Source organism: Sebastes fasciatus, chromosome 13 (assembly GCF_043250625.1).
Source record: "Sebastes fasciatus isolate fSebFas1 chromosome 13, fSebFas1.pri, whole genome shotgun sequence".
NCBI classification, from domain to species: domain Eukaryota; kingdom Metazoa; phylum Chordata; class Actinopteri; order Perciformes; family Sebastidae; genus Sebastes; species Sebastes fasciatus.
In genome coordinates this window covers 11,033,441-11,052,778 of record NC_133807.1, presented here as the reverse complement: position 1 = coordinate 11,052,778, position 19,338 = coordinate 11,033,441, and the positions used below count along the sequence as shown (strand labels likewise).

The 19,338-nt window shown below is 40.8% G+C and overlaps 1 protein-coding gene across 1 annotated transcript in view; it reads left to right on the top strand.

The window, feature by feature from the left end:
• The window catches only part of LOC141781524 (interferon-induced very large GTPase 1-like), a 175,159-nt gene extending 158,649 nt beyond the window's left edge, over positions 1-16,510 (top strand). Inside the window, exons 21-25 of the mRNA XM_074657348.1 lie at positions 8,090-8,198; positions 8,326-8,457; positions 8,705-8,739; positions 9,073-9,255; positions 10,207-16,510. Of these exons, the coding sequence (XP_074513449.1) occupies positions 8,090-8,198; positions 8,326-8,457; positions 8,705-8,739; positions 9,073-9,255; positions 10,207-15,000 (5,253 nt within the window). The 3' untranslated portion in view covers positions 15,001-16,510. The remainder of the gene's footprint in view (positions 1-8,089; positions 8,199-8,325; positions 8,458-8,704; positions 8,740-9,072; positions 9,256-10,206) is intronic.
• Positions 16,511-19,338: the final 2,828 nt, after the last annotated feature.

Genomic DNA, 19,338 nt, shown 5'->3' with positions numbered 1-19,338 from the left:
CGTTGAAGATCTCCCTGTACCAGAAAGTTACTGTGGGTGGAGTGTCTTTCACCCATTTTAGCAGGATGCATTTACGAGCAAGGAGTAGAAGTTTGTCCAGCAATTTGTACTGATTTCTCGAGAGAGAAACTACTTTAGAGGGCAAACCCAGTAAAAATAACCCTGGATCCTTTCTTATTGTAGTCTTAAAGATCCCGCTCAGTTCTCGGGCTACGTGATTCCAGTATCTAGCAATCCGATTGCACCCCCAAAAGTAATGGTAATGGGACCCAAGGTCTGTGTTACACTTACCGCAAATGGGAGAGATGGTTCGAGATATTTTGTGGAGGGTAACAGGGGCTATATGGAGCCTATGTAATATTTTATATTGAATCTCCGCAAGCCTGTTGCAAGTGAAGGTTGATTGCACCAGGTGCACTGCCTCCCGCCAGTCTTCCTCATTCTAGTCATTACCCAGGTCACCCTCCCATTTGCGTGATAATTTGGTCGTGTCATATTTATCCTGAGAGTAAAGTACAGAATAGAAACGGGATATTCCGTGCTTAAAACCCTTCTGCTCACGGATAAACTTTTCTGCCTCACTATAGATGGAAATGTCCTCTGTAGGCTTTACAAGTGTATTAACAAAATGCCTTAATTGTAAATATGCAAAAAAGTGATCTTTAGGGAGATTAAATTTGTCTTGAAGCTGCTGAAAGGACATCAAGGTATTAACCTCAAACACGTCCCCTATCACATGAATCCCTTTGTCACGCCATGAGTGGAATAAAGAAAGCCTCAAGCCTGGTAAAAATTCCTGATTATTACAGATGGGAGACAGCATGGATTTGACACCTCGTCTATCCATGTAATCGGAGATCTCCCGCCACACTTTAATAGAGTTGATAATTAAAGGGTTATTCTTAATGTTCATTTTAATTTTTTCCGGTCCACATGTCACCAAACTCCACAGGGACTCAGGGGAGCACGCCCAAGAGTCTACACAAGTTTCGAGCCTAAGATATGAGTGTAACCAAGTCCAAAGAGTACGAATGTGACAGGCCCAGTTGTAAAAGAGCATGTTGGGTACCGCTAAACCACCTTTTTCTTTGGGCACCTGCAGAGAACTAAACTTTTGTCTCGGCCTTTTACCGTGCCAAATAAATTTTGAAAAGGATCTCTCCAAGTCTTTGTTAACTTTTTTGGAGATGCGCAGTTTTTTATTTATTTAGCGAATGCAAAGTCCTTGAGCCATGCAGTTGCCTCCTGGTCTGCTGTATGGAGGGTGTCTAACCCTCCTTTTAGACTGTGGAGCGGGCAAGCTTCAATGATGTGTTCCATTGTTTGCACCTCTCCACAGGCACACAATGGGCTTGGGCTGCTGCCCCATTTGTGAAGGCTGGCCAAGCAGGGGCCATGTCCGGACCTGAATCTATTAAGAGTTGACCACTGTATCCTTGGCAGGTTGGTGCCAGGGACCTGTAGGGTGGGGTCTGACACCAGATGTTTGTTTGGGACATCCTTAGACTCCCATTCCTTTTCCCATGCTGATTGGGTGGTGAAGTCGGCTGGTGGGGTATTCTTCCATATTGGTCGTCTAGATGGAAGACGGGCAGTGGGTGGGTTGCAGATGTCTGCATGGATTGGTAGATGGGGAGAGTCTTCGACCTTTTGAAGCATCCTTTGAGTAGATGCTACTCGCCGGATATGTGGGGGGGTTATATTGGATAGGACAGGGAGCCAGGGGAGTGGTGTTGAACGAATAGTCCCGCTTATGATTCGCATGGTTGTGTTGAGCTGGGTGTCCACATGGTGTGTATGGGGTGACCTGGACCAAACAGGGGCACAGTATTCTGCTGCAGAGTAAGCAAGGGCCAGTGCCGAGGTGCGCAATGTGGGGGCTGCTGCCCCCCATTTTGAGCCAGCGAGCTTACAGAGCAGGTTGTTTCTAGTCTTCACCTTAGCTGCCATTCCTTTCAGGTGTTCCTTGAAGGATAGGGTCCTGTCAAGTGTCACTCCCAGGTAAGTTGGGTTGAGGGCGTGCTTCAGCTTAAGTCCGCTGAGTTGGATATTTAGCTCTGAAGCAGCTTTTGCGTTGTTGAGGTGGAATACACTGGAGACTGTTTTAGCGGGGCTTGGTTTTAGGCGCCAGGTTTTGCAGTACTGGTCCAGCTTTGCGAGGTCTTCCGTGAGCACCTGTTCCAGAGAGTCAAAGTCTGGTGCTTGGGTTGCCAGACAGATGTCATCAGCGTAGATGAATTTACGGGATTTAGTGGTGGGTAGGTCATTTGTGTAAAGGTTAAACAGGGTTGGGGCGAGGACTGACCCTTGTGGGAGCCCGTTTGACTGTTTTCTCCATGCACTCTTATTCTGTCCAAGGTGAACTCTGAACCTCCGGTTAGTTAGCAGAGTTTTAATTGTTGCTGTTGCCCAGGCAGGGAGTGCTTTTGTGAGTTTTAGCAGGAGGCCTTTGTGCCAAACAGTATCGTAGGCAGCTGTGAGGTCGAGGAATACTGTTCCTGTCTTCAGTTTGCGCTCGAAACCATTTTCGATGAAGGTGGTTAGGGCCAGTACTTGTTCTCCTGTGCTGCGGCCCTTGCGGAAACCGGCCTGGTCTACGCAAAGAATCTCTTCTACTCCTGGAGATATGCGTTGTAGTATAAGGCGTTCTAGGATTTTGAAAGGGACGCAGAGTAGAGAGATTGGGCGGTAGCTTGCTGGTAGTTTGTGGTCTTTACCAGGTTTTGGTATGGCAATTACTTTTGCTGACCGCCATTTCTTTGGGATTGAGTTTGACTGTATTATCCTGGTATAGAATTGGGTCAGCCAGGTTAGAGCTCGGGGGCCCAGATGTTTCATGAACTCTGGAGAGATGTTATCATATCCTGCTGCCTTTCCACATTTCAGGCCCTGCAGGACTTTCTCCAGTTCAGCGACCTCAAAAGGCTCAGGGTTGCTTTCCTCTCTGAGCTTTTTTCTGTGTGCCTTTAGCTCAGTTGTAATTGCTGCTTTTGCAATAGTCAGTAGGTGGGACGCAACTTGATTGGGTGTGACAGGTGGTCGGCTTTGGGTAGGTGGTTTCTGTGCAGCACCAAGGCGGCGGATGAGGCTCCAGCATTTTCTGCTAGAGCGGGTGAAATTCAGGTCTGCTACAGTCTCCTCCCATTTTTTCCGCCGAGCTGTAGATAGTGATTCAATGAGATGGTCTGCCATCTCGGGGTCCCCTGATGTTTTGTAGGCTTGTAGGAGGGCAGCACTTTCTCCGTCCAGGCATGGGACATAGAGGGGTCGGTAGCCTCGTGGAATTGCTGTGTGGGTAGCTTTGTAGATGGCGCTGCAAAAGCGATTGTATGCTTCATCTACAGTGATGGTTTGGAGTGGGATGGTGACGATACTCCGGTCCAGAGTTTCACTGAATTTCGTCCAGTTGGCTTTTCGGAAGTTCCAACGCATCTTCCTTGGGCTGTTTATGGCAACATTTGTAGAGGGTATAGAAGTCGAGGGAGTACGTTCATCTTTATCAGGCTAACACGACCAATAAGTGAAAGCGGAAGATCATGCCACCGAATCAGATCTTGTTTCACTGTATTAAGTACAGGGGCAAAGTTAAATTTCCATAAGTCGTGGTTATCTGGCGATATTTTTAGACCTAGGTACATGAAACCAGCAGTGGACCACTTGAAAGGGAAATTTACTAACATGCTGGTATCACTGAAGCTGCCCAGGGGCATAGCCTCGGATTTGCTAAAGTTTATCTTGTAGCCTGAGATATAGCTAAATTCGTTTATTATTGCTAGGATGGTGGGAACAGAAGTTTCAGGAGAGGTAAGGAATAAAAGGATGTCGTCAGCATATAACGCAATTTTGTGAGTGGTACCCTCGACAGCTATACCCCTCACATCTCCATGGCATCTAATGGCTTCTGCCAACGGCTCGAGAGCGATGGCGAAGAGCAGAGGGCTTAGAGGGCAGCCCTGGCGTGTGGACCTTTCCAAAGGGAAGGAGCCCGAGCGCAGACCATTAGTTATAATACAGGCCGTGGGGGAGTGGTAAATAGTTTGGATCCACTTAAGGAAATCCCCCCCCAAACCAAACCTCTCAAGGACGTCATATAGATAGTGCCACTCAACTCTATCGAACGCCTTTTCGGCATCTAAAGAAATGGCGAGGGCCTTCTTTTTAAAATGGTTAGTAAATTGGATAATATTCAACAGCCGTCTAATGTTTGTATGTGAGTAGCGCCCATGAACAAAACCCGTCTGGTCAGGATTAATAATACAGGGCAGAAGCAATTCTAACCTCCTAGCAAGTAGTTTAGTAAGCAACTTATTTTCTACCGGGATAAGGCTAATAGGCCTATAGGAGCCACATAGGTCGGGGGGTTTGCCCTTCTTCAGAATAAGGGAGATATTAGCTAGATTAAGAGTTGAGGGGAGGCAGCCATTTTCAAAAGAATCTCTATACATGTCTGTAAGAGGGCTTACTATGATATTCCCTAGTTTTTTATAAAATTCTGGGCAGTACCCATCAGGCCCTGCCGCCTTCCCTCCTTTAAGTACCCGAATAGTTTCCAGAACCTCCTCCTCTGTGATTGGTTTGCATAAGCCTTCCTTTTGGTCATCTGAGAGAGTTGGTAATTTTATTATGTCAAGGAATCTTCCCCATGTCTCCTCAGAGGTGAGACCATCTGATGAATATAGTTTCTGATAAAAAACCTTCATAATTTTATTTATTTCAGTAGATTTGTGACATCTAACTCCATTGGTGTCTTGGAGCGCCGATATTGAGGTTGAACCGCTCCCCCCCTTGGCCAGACGGGCCAGCAGGCGACCTGGTTTATTACCTGATTCATAGAGCCTATGTTTTGCAAAAAATATTGAAGACTCTGCATTCTTTGTTAACAGTTGATTTAAAGCAGAACGCGTAGCATCCAACTGTTCCCCAATGGACCTGAATGGAGAACTTTTAAATTCTCCCTCCAACTCCTTAATTTTCTTCTCCAACTCTAACTGGGTTTTGAGAGCCTTTTTCTTTTGTGCTGATGTGTAGGATATGATAGCCCCACGAAGGTAAGCCTTAGCCGCCTCCCACAAAGTAGTAGAACTCACTTCAGGTGATTTATTCTCAGCAAGGAATTGTTTAAGTTCTTTACTAAGGAAATCAACAAAGGGTGGGGTGCTTAATAAGGAAGGGCTCAGGCGCCAGTGTCTACAAGAGGGGTCTTTATACGGGGGACCAATGGTTACGCTGATAGGGGCGTGGTCAGATATAGTCTGATTTCCTATAATACAGTCTTTAATTCTATCTAAAAGTGTCCTGGAAGAAAGGAAAAAATCAATTCTAGAGAAGGACTGGTGAGGCTTAGAGAAGAAGGTATAGTCCCGGCCTGTTGGGTTAAGAACTCTCCATGCATCATTCAAGTCCAAGTCAGTACAAAATTCAGCCAGTTTAAGACTTTTGCGAGAAGGAATAGGCCTAGGAGGAGATTGATCGACAGTAGAGTCAGGGGTACAATTAAAGTCACCACCTATCAAAGTAAAGGAGGTAGAAAAGTCAGACATGTCTGCCAGAAGTTTGGGAAAAAAGGTAGATTCATATATATTGGGGGCGTAAATGCAACCCAGTAAAATGTGCTCTCCATAGATGTATCCGGAAATAAGCACGTAACGCCCTTCTTTATCGGTTACTGTTCTATCCAATGTAAAAGGAAGGCTGCGATGTAAGAGAATAGCCACACCTCGACTGTTGGATTTAAAGGAGGAATAAAAAACTTGCCCAACCCAATTTCTATGTAATTTAATATGTTCCAGATCGGACAGGTGGGTTTCCTGTAAGAAGGCGATGTGGCACTTCTCCTTTTTTAGTAAAGTAAGAATCTTTTGGCGCTTGACGACATGGTTTAAACCTTTAACATTTAGCGAGGTAATTTTGAGATCACTCATAAGTACAACCACTAACAAGGTAAATGGGTGGAAGCATATTTGCAAATGGGTTTACAAAACCCAAACTAAGATGAGAAGTCTGATAAGATCTAGTCTTACATGAGAGAGAGAACATCTTATTACATGAGAAAACTGAAAACAATGGAACAGGATAACAAAAAATAAAACACAAAACATTACCCTCAAAAACAAAGCCTGACAGCTGGAGCCTATCGAACACTTTCCCAAAGAAAACACAACAAAAATCACAAATGGTGAACACATTTGGGTGCGTGAAGCTGAGAAGTAACATTCCACCAAACCAGGAGAGAAATCTAGATCCCATAACTTACCCCTAAAGATCCAGATCAACTTCTGTCACCCTCCCGCCACCTACCACCTTGAAAAGTACAGTTGTCCAACAGTATAGGGCTATACTAATTATTACTCATTCCAGTGTTATACAAAAAAAAAAAAAAAAATCATTAGAGGCAACAACTTATTAGTGTGGCGATAAAAAAAAAAAAGATAAAGATAAAAGGTGGTGGGCGACTCAGCATTTTAAAGGTCTTAATTATGCAACTCAAAAAGAACAGGCAGTTGTCAAAAGGAGAGATTATGTATGGCAGAAACACCACATGAACTGAAAAAGACGTTATCAAGGGCCAAGATCATAATAAACTGAGGTCAGCCTTGACTTTATCCAGTCCATTAAATTATTCACAAACAAAAAAGAAATGCAATGACCGTTTTAAAACAAAGTATTGACCCCGTTATTTTCTCAAAACAGAATATAAATAACACGTGAGAGCTGGGTATATTATAAAGAGTGTCTATCTGCCAGAGCGTGCGCTCGGCTGTAGCCTACGGGACTATTTACGTGCGTAATTGTGTGCATGTGCGTAATACAGGGTTCTACAACCAGCTAATGTGAATGTGTGTGTGCGCTCATGGATGTATAGGAAACGTGTATAATGTTCGGGTGTATGAAGCTTAGAATATGTACAAGAGACAGCTGAGTCGCCCTAAACTAGTTCAAAATATTCCTTCATGTCCCCATCCCACAGAGAGCAGGAAAAGAGACGGAGTTGTACCTGACCAAGTTTTTCATTTGTCCCAGACCTTCACAAACTCCCAAGCCTTGCGTGGAGACTTGAAAGTGTAGTCCTGGTTGTTGTACGAAAAGCACAGGCTGGCTGGAAAGCGCATCTGGAAGCGTATCCCTCGCATGATGAGACGCTGGCAAACATCATTGAACTCCCGTCGGGTCTGCCTCACCTGGACCGAGAGGTCCTGGCGAATGTAGATTTGGTTTCCGTTGTACAGAAGCTTCTCTTTTTCCTTGACTGCAGCCATGACCCTCTGTTTGTCGCAGAAATTGTGCAGCTTGATGATCACCGGTCTTGTATACTTTTCCTTCTGAGGGCCGAGGGATCTGTGCGCTCTGTCGATTTTAATCGTCCCTCGTTTGGTTTGCAAACCCAGTAGTTTGGGGAGCCATGATTCGAAAAATGAAGTTGGTTGTTGTCCCTCCGTGCCTTCCTTCAGACCAATAATCCTGATGTTCTCCCTGCGGCTGCGGTTTTCGCTGTCCTCGGCTCGTTGTGAGAGAGTATTCACTTCCTTTTCTAGAGCCGTAATCTTGTTAGACAATGAAGTCACGAAGTCTTCAGCATCTGAGATACGTGATTCAGCCTCCATTAAGCGCTTGGTGTTGCCTTCGATACGGTTGTTAAATCCTTCCAGAGTCAGATGAAGTTCGGTAAACTTCTGATCCATTAAGGCGCTGATTTTCTGTGTGACATCCTGCGCAAGGAGAGTAGCCAAGCCCTCCTCCTCGCAGGTGGCGGCGCCATGCTGGCTAACGTTAGCTGTAGCGTCCATGCTAGTGGTCTGGAGTTTCTTCAGCTCTGAGCGAGTTCTAGCCACGGCATCACGTTGAACTTGGTTTGGATCAGAAGCGGACATGTTCATACATAGATAGCCACCTTTAGAAAGTCCAGCCTGGGTCAAAAAGTAACTTTAAATTGTAAATTGTATCTGGTGGTGACGGGAGGTCGGCAAAAAACGACTCCTCACGATGACCGCATCACGTGACCCCCACCACTGTGTATTTTTGATCATGTTCTTAATCACAATGGTTAGAACCTGGTTAACTAAATGACATATAAAATTGTCTGTTTTATTAGTGTGGTCCAGTGAATAGTGCCGAACACTCGGACGAGGATGACGACAGCACAAGAGTGGGAGGAGAGTCTGAAATCAAATCTGTATTATCATCTGCAACCAATGAGAAAGGTACCATTTTAAAGATCATTTTCATTGTAACAGATATTTACAGTAAAATTATATTTCATATTCAATGGTATCAATAAAATAGGGAACTAACTAACTGTGATATTTGTTGGCTTTGACCCTTCAACAGGAGAGGCTGACGGAGTTAAAGAGCTCAGCAATGAAAGCAGCAGTAACATGAGTGAGCGGTCCATGGAGGAGAGTGATGCAGAGAAGGACACAAGTTCATCATCTCAGACCGTTTCAACAGTTACCAAAGAACGTGAGAATTACATTTTCTTTTTTTGTTGTATTGCATTTCTGCAAAATCTGGATAATTATAATGAAAATAAAACACATATTATGTCTATTTGGTGTAGAGGACATACATCATGTTGAACAATGCACTTTTTCATATATACAAAGAAACTTTGCAGATAAATATTATAAACTGGGAATGGTTAACTGACCCGAAACTTTTTATTTACTGCTTGATCCTACAATCTGCATGCTGTTATATTACCCTTCAGGAGACGAGCTGGAGGAGATTGCAGCTGAAACAGAGGTAAAGGTGAGATATTGTAGACCTCAGTAGTCATTGTCATACAGCGGTGTCTTTTTAAATTATGCCTATCTTTCAGGTCAAGTTTTAGCTGAAGATTGGAGCTGTTTGTTTGCATTGTCAGTTTAGACTTGAATAGAGTTTAACTCCGTGAACCATCTGGTTGAACACATGGATGAGTTGAAAATAATTGCAGAAGAGTTTACTTTCTTCTTACTAAAATATTATTATTTTGGCGTTGTTCTCTGAATTGATCTACTATTGTGTGTTGTTGAATCTTCTCTCATGGTTCAAACCTGAGTAACTGATGTTAAATGAAATGATTTGTTTTCTTAGTGTGATCCAGTGAATGAACCTGATGATGTTGAACACTCAAAGAATGATGACAACAAAGGAGGAGAGTCTGAAATCAAGCCTGTACAATCTGCAACCACTGAGAAAGGTAATGTTTTAATGAATACTACAATAACACGAAAAAAATCAAGAATAGAGCTAATTCAGTTGATGACATTCAAAATTGCTTAAAACAAACATTATTTATAGTAAGAAAAATATATTGGTTTACAAGTACATTGGTCTGACCCTCTTATAATACAGTTCATTATTCTACTGCCGGTACCTTAGATACGAGTGGAAACATGGATAAGGTAAGAAACTCCTAATTTAATTTAGGCATTACATTTTTATGACTAGTTACTTTATATCCCATTGTGTGACATTATCATTTTCATACAATACGTTTATTTTAGGGCTGTCAAAGTTAACGCGATAATAATGCGTTAACGCAAATTTGTTTTAACGCCACTAATTTCATTAACGCAACTGATTTTTAGGTTGTAGCTAGAGTGAAAATACTGGCATCATATGAAACTAGAACCTAAGGAATACCTTGGTACAACCATGTTGTATTAGCTTGTCGTGAAGGAGGCCAAATAACGCTCCAAACTTAGGCTGGTGAGGAAAAACTGGCATGGCCAGTATGTGAGAGATATGTGAATGAAAATGGGTTCTATGGGTACCCACAAGTCTCCCATTTATAGACATGCCCACTTTACGATAATCACATGCAGTTTTGGGCAAGTCATAGTCAAGTCAGCACACTGACACACTGACAGCTGTTGTTGCCTGTTGGGCTTGAATTTGCCATGTTATGATTTGAGCACATATTTTTATGCTAATTGCTGTACCTCTGAGGGCTTATGGACAATATTTGTCATTGTTTTGTGTTGTTAATTGATTTCTAATAATAAATATATACATACATTTGCATAAAGCAATCATATTTGCCCACTCCCATGTTAATAAGAGTGTAAAATAAATGACAAATCTCCTTTTAGGATACATTTTGAACAAATAAATGTGCAATTAATTTGCAATTAATTGTGATTAACTATGGAAAATCATGTGATTAATCGTGATTAAATATTTCAATCGATTGTCAGTCCTAAATGTTTATTTACTTATTTACAGCAGTCAGTGGAGATTTCTGAAGAGATCAACAAGAAGAAACAATATCAAAGAGAAGCTGAAACACTGCTTGGCAGACTTCACCTTCAAGACAAACAACAACAGAAGTTGTCACCAGCAGATTTTCTTAAAGTAGGTCCACCTGTGAAACAGGACCATGACACATCTGAGAAAGATCTCGCTCTTACTTTTCTTCAGAGGTTGATGATGTTAGACTACAGAGCCAGATATATTCCTGTAAAACAAGACAGTCCTGAGGTGAGCCATTCAAATCCTGTTCCAGTGTTTGACACTGTTGACACAGATGACGATGACTTGGATGCTCTTTACAGCACCAGTGTAGAGTTTGACCAATCAAAACTCAAGACTCATGTGCATCCAATGGATGTTCAAATGGCAGTATTTCACTGCTCAGACAGCTTCTTTAAGCAGAACATGATTACAAAGCTATCACAATGTCAGTACGCCTTACCTTTGCTTGTTCCTGACCCAGTCACAATGGATATTGGCTGTCCTCTGTGGACATTCAGACAAATAAGAAAAACATGGAAGATATCTGAAATCAAAGACAATTCAAACATTGTCACCATGAAGAGTATGCCCATCTGCAAAGCTGAGACACCCATGGTGTCATTTCTCCGCCTGGGTTCACTATCTCTGTCTAAATCTCAGCTGATGAACTCTTTGATCAACGACCGTCACAACACCTTCTTCCACAGAAACTGCCCAGGTAGCACCAAGTCTCGACATCTGATGGATGGTGTGGCAGAGATTGCCTGGTACTGCCCTGCTGGAAAACCCAATGATGCCTTCACTGACTGCATTGCCTTCTGTAATCTTCATGGTGATGCTCTGTCCATTGAAAAACAGCGTGACATACTGACTGACAGATCTTCAGTCAATGTTGTTCTTGTTCCAACTCTCGAAAAAGATGATAAAGGTACTGCAGTTATCTCAGCCCTTTACAAGTCTCCGAAGCCTCTCATTATTCTCATTGCTGATAATGATTGTGGTGCTGTTGAGACAAAAAAGGGAAAATACAAAGTGGGTCTGAAGGACAGAAGCCATTCGGATGTTTCTGAAGAACTGAAAAAAATCATTGGAAACATTTTGTCTGGACCACATGCATCCTTCCAGCTTGAAACCATGGCTGAAGTCACTGGAATCAGAGTGGATGAAGATGATGAAGTCTGCCGAAAAGGAAAATCTGCTGCTATGAAAGTAGTAAACTTGCTTCAGGGGATGGATGTGTCAAAGATCAAAGATACATTTCTGCCTTGTCAAGGCCAACTGTGGCATGAGTGGTGCAAAATAAACAAAGAACTGTATCACCTGAAAGGACACATTGAGACGGAGAAATGTGAAAAGCGACATAAATTAAAGCAAATACGACAAAAACAACACACTGCTTCCGGCAGTAAACTGATGAAGTTGTTCATTAAAAGCCTCTCATCTTTGCCATCAACAGACAAAGTCTATTTCTTGAAATGGACTCAGATCTTAATAGATGCCCTCTCCACAGACGATCTCTCTTCAATTCTCCAAAACTATGATGAAAAGTGGACTGAAGTCTTGGCTTTGAAGAAGAAGCATGACAAATCTGATCTGTTAAAAAGAAAGCAAATTGAGCTTGATGAAATATCAACAAAACTACAGTCAGCAACTTTTGGCTTGGAGCACATCTTTAGAGAAATGGGACAGATCTATGAAGCCCATGCATCTCTGCAGAAACGAACAAAGAGGGTACAGACTGACTGGTCTAAATACCGGGAGCTGGCTGCAGAGTTGATGATATCAGGACACCCAATGGAGCTGATGGATGGTGATGCAGGTCATGTACCTTTAACATGGATCTCTAGACTTTTAGATGAAGTCATCAAGAAACTAGGCGACAAGAGAGTTTTTGTTTTGTCAGTTTTGGGCGTACAGAGCAGTGGAAAATCAACAATGCTGAATGCCATGTTTGGGTTACAGTTTGCAGTGAGTGCTGGCAGGTGCACCAAGGGGGCCTTCATGCAGCTGGTCAAAGTGTCAGAGGAGATCAAAGAAGACTTTCAGTTTGACTACATCCTAGTGGTGGACACGGAAGGACTGCGTGCTCTTGAGTTGGAAGGTAACGCCACTCTTCAGCACGACAATGAACTGGCAACATTTGTTGTTGGTCTGGGAAACATGACACTGATCAACATCTTTGGAGAGAATCCAGCTGAGATGCAAGATGTTCTGCAGATTGTTGTTCAGGCTTTCATGAGGATGAAGAAAATTAAACTTTCTCCAAGTTGTGTGTTCGTTCACCAGAATGTTACAGATATTGCAGCTGCAGAGAAAAACATGGATGGAAAGAGACGTCTGCAAGAAAAACTGGACAAGATGGCCTCACTAGCAGCCAAAGAGGAGGATTGTGATGCTGGGTGCTTCAGTGACGTCATTGCATTTGATGTGCAGAAAGATGTGAAATACTTTGCCCAGCTATGGGAGGGAAGTCCACCTATGGCTCCTCCAAATCCAGGTTATAGTGAGAGCGTCCAAGAGCTGAAGACCCTCATCCTCTCTAAAGCTTCCCAGTCTGCTGGGATTACTCTCTCACAGTTCAAAAGCAAAATCCAGGACCTGTGGAAAGCCCTGATGAACGAACACTTTGTTTTCAGTTTCAAAAACACACTTGAAATTGCAGTATACAGAAAACTTGAGATCCAGTATGGGAACTGGACCTGGGACCTGAGGAGCAACATGTTGACCATTGAGAATGGGCTTCATACCCAAATTGAAAATGGAAAACTTGACAAAGTCGAGCTCAATCATCTCCATAAAGAAATGAACAAAACCTATGGAGAAATCACAAAAGCAATGACAACATACTTTGATGATGACAGAGACAAAGAAATGTTGGTTCAGTGGCGAGGACGATTCGAAAGCAAAATCAAGGAGTTTCATGATGAGCAAGTGAGAGCAGTTAAAAGAAGACTGGATGAAGTTATCCAGCAGAAGAATGCTTGTAAAAAGCTAGATGATAAGAAGAAAGAGTTTGAGAACAAGCTGCTACAAAAGAGCAAAGAGCTCGCTCATCGGTTAAAGGACAAGGCAAAAGATGAAGAGGAACTTAAAAAGCACTTCAACTCTGTTTGGAGTGGCTTGGTTCATGAACTAACTGCAGGTATAAAACCTATTGAGGACATCAACTATGAAAAAGATCAGTCAACTATCCTTCAGGAGCTTGGGTTTGAATGGCCTCTCATAGCTGAATGTGAAAGCAGTGGCAGATTCAAAAAAATATCAGAGGTTGGAGATTACGTTCATTATGTATCTCTCACCAAGCACCAAGATCTGAGTAACACAGAAAAAGGTTTCTTTGACCGTGTTTCAGAAACCGTGACGAAAGCAAAATATACCTTTAAGGGGTATTTTCAGTCTGAAGAACAACAACTGATCAGATCCTTCATTGATGATGTTGAAAAACAGTCCCTTGATGAAATCAAGAGCAAACCTGTAGCTACAAGAGGCTACAAATCAACTTTCTTGCAGGAAGTGGCCAACCATGTGAAAGAAAAGGTGACAGAATTTGAATCAAAGAGGAAATATGCTCTGAAGAAGGAGTTTACAGTTGATCTCATACTGTATGTGTTTCACAGAGCAGGGGGATGGCTTTCAGAGTCCCACAAGAAATTCAAAGGGAACAACGATGCACTCGCTTATGTAGAAAGCAAGAAAATGCAATATTACAACATCTTCAGAAGCTTCTGCAAAGGAAACTCGTCTGCTGTTGTGCTTGGAGAACTGATCTGTGAGAAACTGAAGAGTTCCTCTGTTGAGGCCGTCTGTAACAAGACTGCCATTGATCTCGCTGGAGAGATGAGGTGCAGTTTCCCAGCATTCAGTGGGAACAGGCTGAACCTGGAGAAACACATGTTGAAGTCGCTCGCAGAGAAAGAGGAGTTTGATGGTTTTATCACCTACATCCAACACCCAAGGAGACAAGTTGAGACTTTCATAAAGGAGGAAGTACAGAAATACATCTTCACAGACAACAAAAATAAAGCCCAGAACATACTCAAGAAAAATGTTGAAGACATCAAAAATCTTGTGAGTCAAGCTTTATTTGATGCAACAGAGAAAGTCAAAACTCAGAGAGGAGACCTGGACATGTGGATGGAGGAATTTTCCAGTTTGCTAAAAGATAAGTTAACATTCAAAACCATCTGTTATGAAAACTTCAGTGACATAAACAGATTTGACTTTCTCAAAGAAGAGATAGAGAAAGGTCTTAAATCGGTCATAAAGAAGATGAGCTGCCTCTCATTGGATAAGATGAAGGAATTCAGGATGAAGCCTGATGAAATCCTCATTGATCAGCTGTGTAACTGCTGCTGGGTAAAGTGTCCATTCTGTGCAGCTGTTTGTATCAACACACTGGAAGATCACAGTCCTGACAAACACAATGTCCCATTTCATCGCCCTGCTGGGATCAAGGGATGGCACACTAGAGGCACAGCGGAACTGTTCATTGATTTCTGCACAACATCAGTTGCAAGTGATGGAAGTTTCTATCCGCGTCATGATTCACATGACACCATTCCTTTTAAACTGTATCAAACTGCTGGAGAGGAGTATGCTACATGGGAGATTACTCCTGATGCATCAAAGCTGACATACTGGAAATGGTTTGTATGTCTATTTGAAGAACAACTGGAAGACCATTATGGATTAAAATTCCAGGGCAGAGGGGAAATTCCCAGTGAGTGGAGAGACCACAGTAAACAGGAAGCTATTGATAGTCTGGATGAAATGTACAACCTGTGAGTGAACCAGAAACAACCAAGCTCTACTCAAAGTGACAGAAGCCCAAAGTGTCTTTAACTGTTCAAAAGAAATCATTTTTGATTTGATTGAAGGAGTGCAACAATATCAATGATGAGGATGAATCCTTTCAAAAATGACTGAAACAGTACCTGTTTATAATTTAATCAATAGTATTTTAATTATTTTATGTATAGAGAGATTGAGTTGCAGTAAAACATTAAGTAGTAATCATTCCTGAAAATGTCCTAAAGCAAAGGAGAACATGTGTAATTACAAATGACGTGTCTGTTAGCCATTAAACGATGACTGTAAAAAGTATGAGAACGATCAGAATTCATCAAAGGTTTTTGTTTAATTAGAAATATTCTTTTTATTATTATTTTACAAGATGATTAAGATGCATGATTGTTTTTTTCTTTGAATATTTAAAGGACATTTTTTAAAAGAAGGAATGAAGAAGTTTCTAGGTTTTCAGATATTATGGAGACATTTTCATTCCTCTAAAAACGGGAATGTAAGATATGATTTGACTTTTGTTTTTACGTTTATACTTTTATTTGAAAATCTCATCAAACAGAAATGACATGAAACTGTAAGTTCTTTGCTTTTCTAAAAAAAGTTGATCAAGATGCAAAATGAGTTGTGAGAAGTATATTCTTCATTAATCCAAAGATGTGTATTTTTAATACAAGATGCATGAAATGTTCTTCTCACAGTCTAAAGAGCAAATAAAGATGTAGGATGTTAAGCTGAGGCATGTTGACAGACGTGTACATAGTTTAATTCATTCAGAATAAGAAATGGCAGCCATAATTGGTTGTAATTTTAATTTTCACTTTTTTTTTCTATAATACAGATCTCATTAAAATGCATCATAACAGTCAACACAAGTTTTGTAGTTTTGATTAAAGTTGTATATAAATATCTCTGTAATGTATTTTTTGTAAACTATCTTTTGAAGGGTTTTGAAAGAATGTTTCAATAGATTAAGAATTAGTTATAAGGTGGATGTCCTGACATTGAATTAATGAAATGTTGATTATGAAGATGCATGAAACTTGTATTTGAGACTTGTTGAGTTACACGAGTAACTCCACTGTTGTGAAAAATTGACATTATGTAAAAAATGAAAGAATGGATTTTTTTTATTGTTAACCATTTAGATATTTGTTGTGCAACTCATCTGAAAATCATTTTTACACAAACATTTTCATCGTACTATTTTGTATGTTTTTTTTCTTCAATAATTTGATGAACAATGCTTTATCTTTCTGAATTTCTTGGCGTATTCAACAATTTTTATACTTATTACTTATATTATCTCTTTTTAAATGATCTTATTACAGTTACTTTTTACTACTGCCAATATTGGAATTGATTTTGTTGTTTGATTTATTAGACTCTTGTCATTGCTACAGTATATTGATATTCATAATTACTAACAGAAATATCTGTCTTTATTGAAAAAAATGGGATATTTTCTTTTTCTGTAATAAATCAGTCAATGGAGTTCATGCCTCGTCTGTCATTAATGAGCATTATGAGAAGACCAGATGTTCTCTTGACCCAATCTCAAAATATGTCTAAGATCTGCCACATACTAAATCAAGTGCATTTTATTTATGTAACCCAAAATCACAAATAATGTTAATTTTGTCAAGTATTTTTAGATTTAGTCTTAGTCCTGTGATCAAAAGTTCATGTTAGTTTTAGTCATAGTTAATTCATCCTTTTTATTCTTAATATCCTTTCACATTCATGTTCCAAATGTTGACCAATAGGAGCACAGAGGCTCCTCCATGCACGACTGTAAATATGGCTAAGCAAAAGAAGAATGATGCTGTTGGTGCTGCAAGGAGGAACAATTGTTGTTTTCCTCCAAGTCACAAGGTTTAGGGGAAATAGAGCTCCTTTGTAAAACAAAGGAAAGAAGATGGTAAGCTATGATTGGTCTGGAACCAATGAGGGTCAGACCTATGTTCCCTCAGCACCTATGAATTTTTTCCCATCCAAATTAGGCTCTATGTTTCCTCATCTCCATGTTCCCTCAGCATCATCCCTGGCCCATGTTAACACCTGTCTATACCTTTTTGAGATATCGCGCTAACAATATCCGATAACAGACAGAAAATCTCACTAGTACTCGATGCCTTCAGTGGTTGGGTTGGTTAGGCTTAGGCATGAGGAGTGAGATCGGTAAGGGTTAGGGTAAGAATATCAGGGTAAGGGTAGGGGGTCTTTAGGGGGAGATAGCAGGTCAGCAGTAGATGTCACATAAAAGTGGTTGTCATCATCTGAAAGCTAACTGAAGATTAATTTGAGATGCAGCCCAGCACTGTGTATCAAGTTTTGCTAGTCATAAATCAGAAATAAACATGAATTAATGAATTGATTCAAATAAATTGTGAAAATTTCTAAGGGCTTAGAACATTATGATAAAAGCTGAATGGGATTAGCATAATCATGGCATGTCTGTAAAGGGGAGACTCGTGGGTACCCATAGAATCAATTTTCCTTCAGATATCTTAAGGTCAGAGGTCAAGGTACCCTTTGAAAATGGCCATGCCAGTTTTCCCTTGCCAAAATTCAGCCTAAATTTGCAGCGTTATTTAGCCTCCGTCCCAACAAGCTATATAAATTAAATTTGCAGAAAAGTGAATTATTTCCGATCAATGAGGCAGCACGTAAATATCCCTCTGCCTCACTTCCTCTAAAAATGACTCACCTATTTACTTACTAGGCATTAATGTAACTAATACATGTTCTAATCTCTTTGCAGCTAACTCTCTTACTCTTATGGACCAGGTGAGGTGCAGTCTAAACCGCTGGATGTCATTAGGTCTACCACTGTCAGTTGCAGGTCGTATTAATTCCATACAGATGAATATCCTCCTGAAATGTACTTATCTATTCAGATTCAGATTCAGACATTTTTATTGATCCCAAGAAGGGCAATTCATTTACAGCTTACCCATCATAAACACACGGACAACATCCAAAAGGTTATGTCAAGCACACATCAATAAAACTGACAAAGAGAGGTCGGTGAAGGACAGCAGATAAGTTAATAAAATATAATAATAAAAAGAGAAAACAAATAGATAATAGACATTGTTACATGATTTATCATGTAAGGGAACTGCCATTAAAAATCTCACATGAAATGACTACCGTCTGAGTTTAATAACCTGATAGCAGAAGGAATAAAAGAGTTGAAGTAACGGTTAGTTCTCCTCAGAGGTGCCTGATAACGGCAGCCTGAAGGCATCAATGAGAAGTCAGGAGACAGAACATGAAGAGGTTGGCTGATAATATTCTTTGCCTTCTTTACTACCTGATTCTCCCAGAGGGAACACAGGTCTCTTTGTTTGACTCCAGTAATCTTGGAGCAAACCTTAACAATGCTTTACAGGCTGTTCTTGTCCTTAATGGTTAAGCCACTGAACCAACAAATAAAAGAAAAGGTTAAAAGACTTTCGATAAAAGAACAATAAAAGTTACTTAAGATCCTCTCACTGACATTAAAAGAGTTCAGCTTCCTCAACAAATAGATTCTCTGTTGACCTCGTTTGACGATAGACTCCGTATTAATATGAAGCCTAAGTTTACAATCAAACACAGTTCCAAGGTATTTATACGACTCCTCAATCTGAACATCTTCACCGTGTATGAGACTAACTTTGTGTTCAGTATTGTGTCTGAAGTCAATGATCATTTCCTTTGTTTTGGAAACATTGAAGTGAAGATAATTATCATCGCACCATTTAACAATCTCAGGTAATGCAGGACCATGATCGGACTCTGAGCCTTGAAGTAAAGATAAGAGGACAGTGTCATCAGAAAACTTAACAAGAAGCCTGTTCTCCTGAGAAGACCTGCAGCCGTCGGTGTACATGATAAATAGGAGGGGTGACAACACACCACCCTGAGGTGAACCTGTGTTTTATACGGATATTTTGGACATTTGTCCATTCACGAAAACCTGCTGGACCTTCACAGTAAGAACATTTAGAATCAGCATGAGAAGCCGGTCTGGGAGATTAAAATAAGAGGCAAGTCTCTCATTCAAGATGTGAGGCTGCATTTTGTTAAAAGCAGAGGAAAAGTCTGCAAATAAAAGTCTTGCATGAGCTCCAGGTTTTTCTAGGAGCTTATACACAGTGTCCAGTGTAAAAAGTTTAGTGTCCTCCACGCCTTTGTCTGGCTGATAAGCAAATAGCAGGGGAATGAGTATTCCATTAATAGAAGACACAATAATATCCTTTCAATGTAAAATAAATGAAGCAATATTATTTCATCCATAAGTCGCTTTGACTATCAATGAAAACACTCCAATAT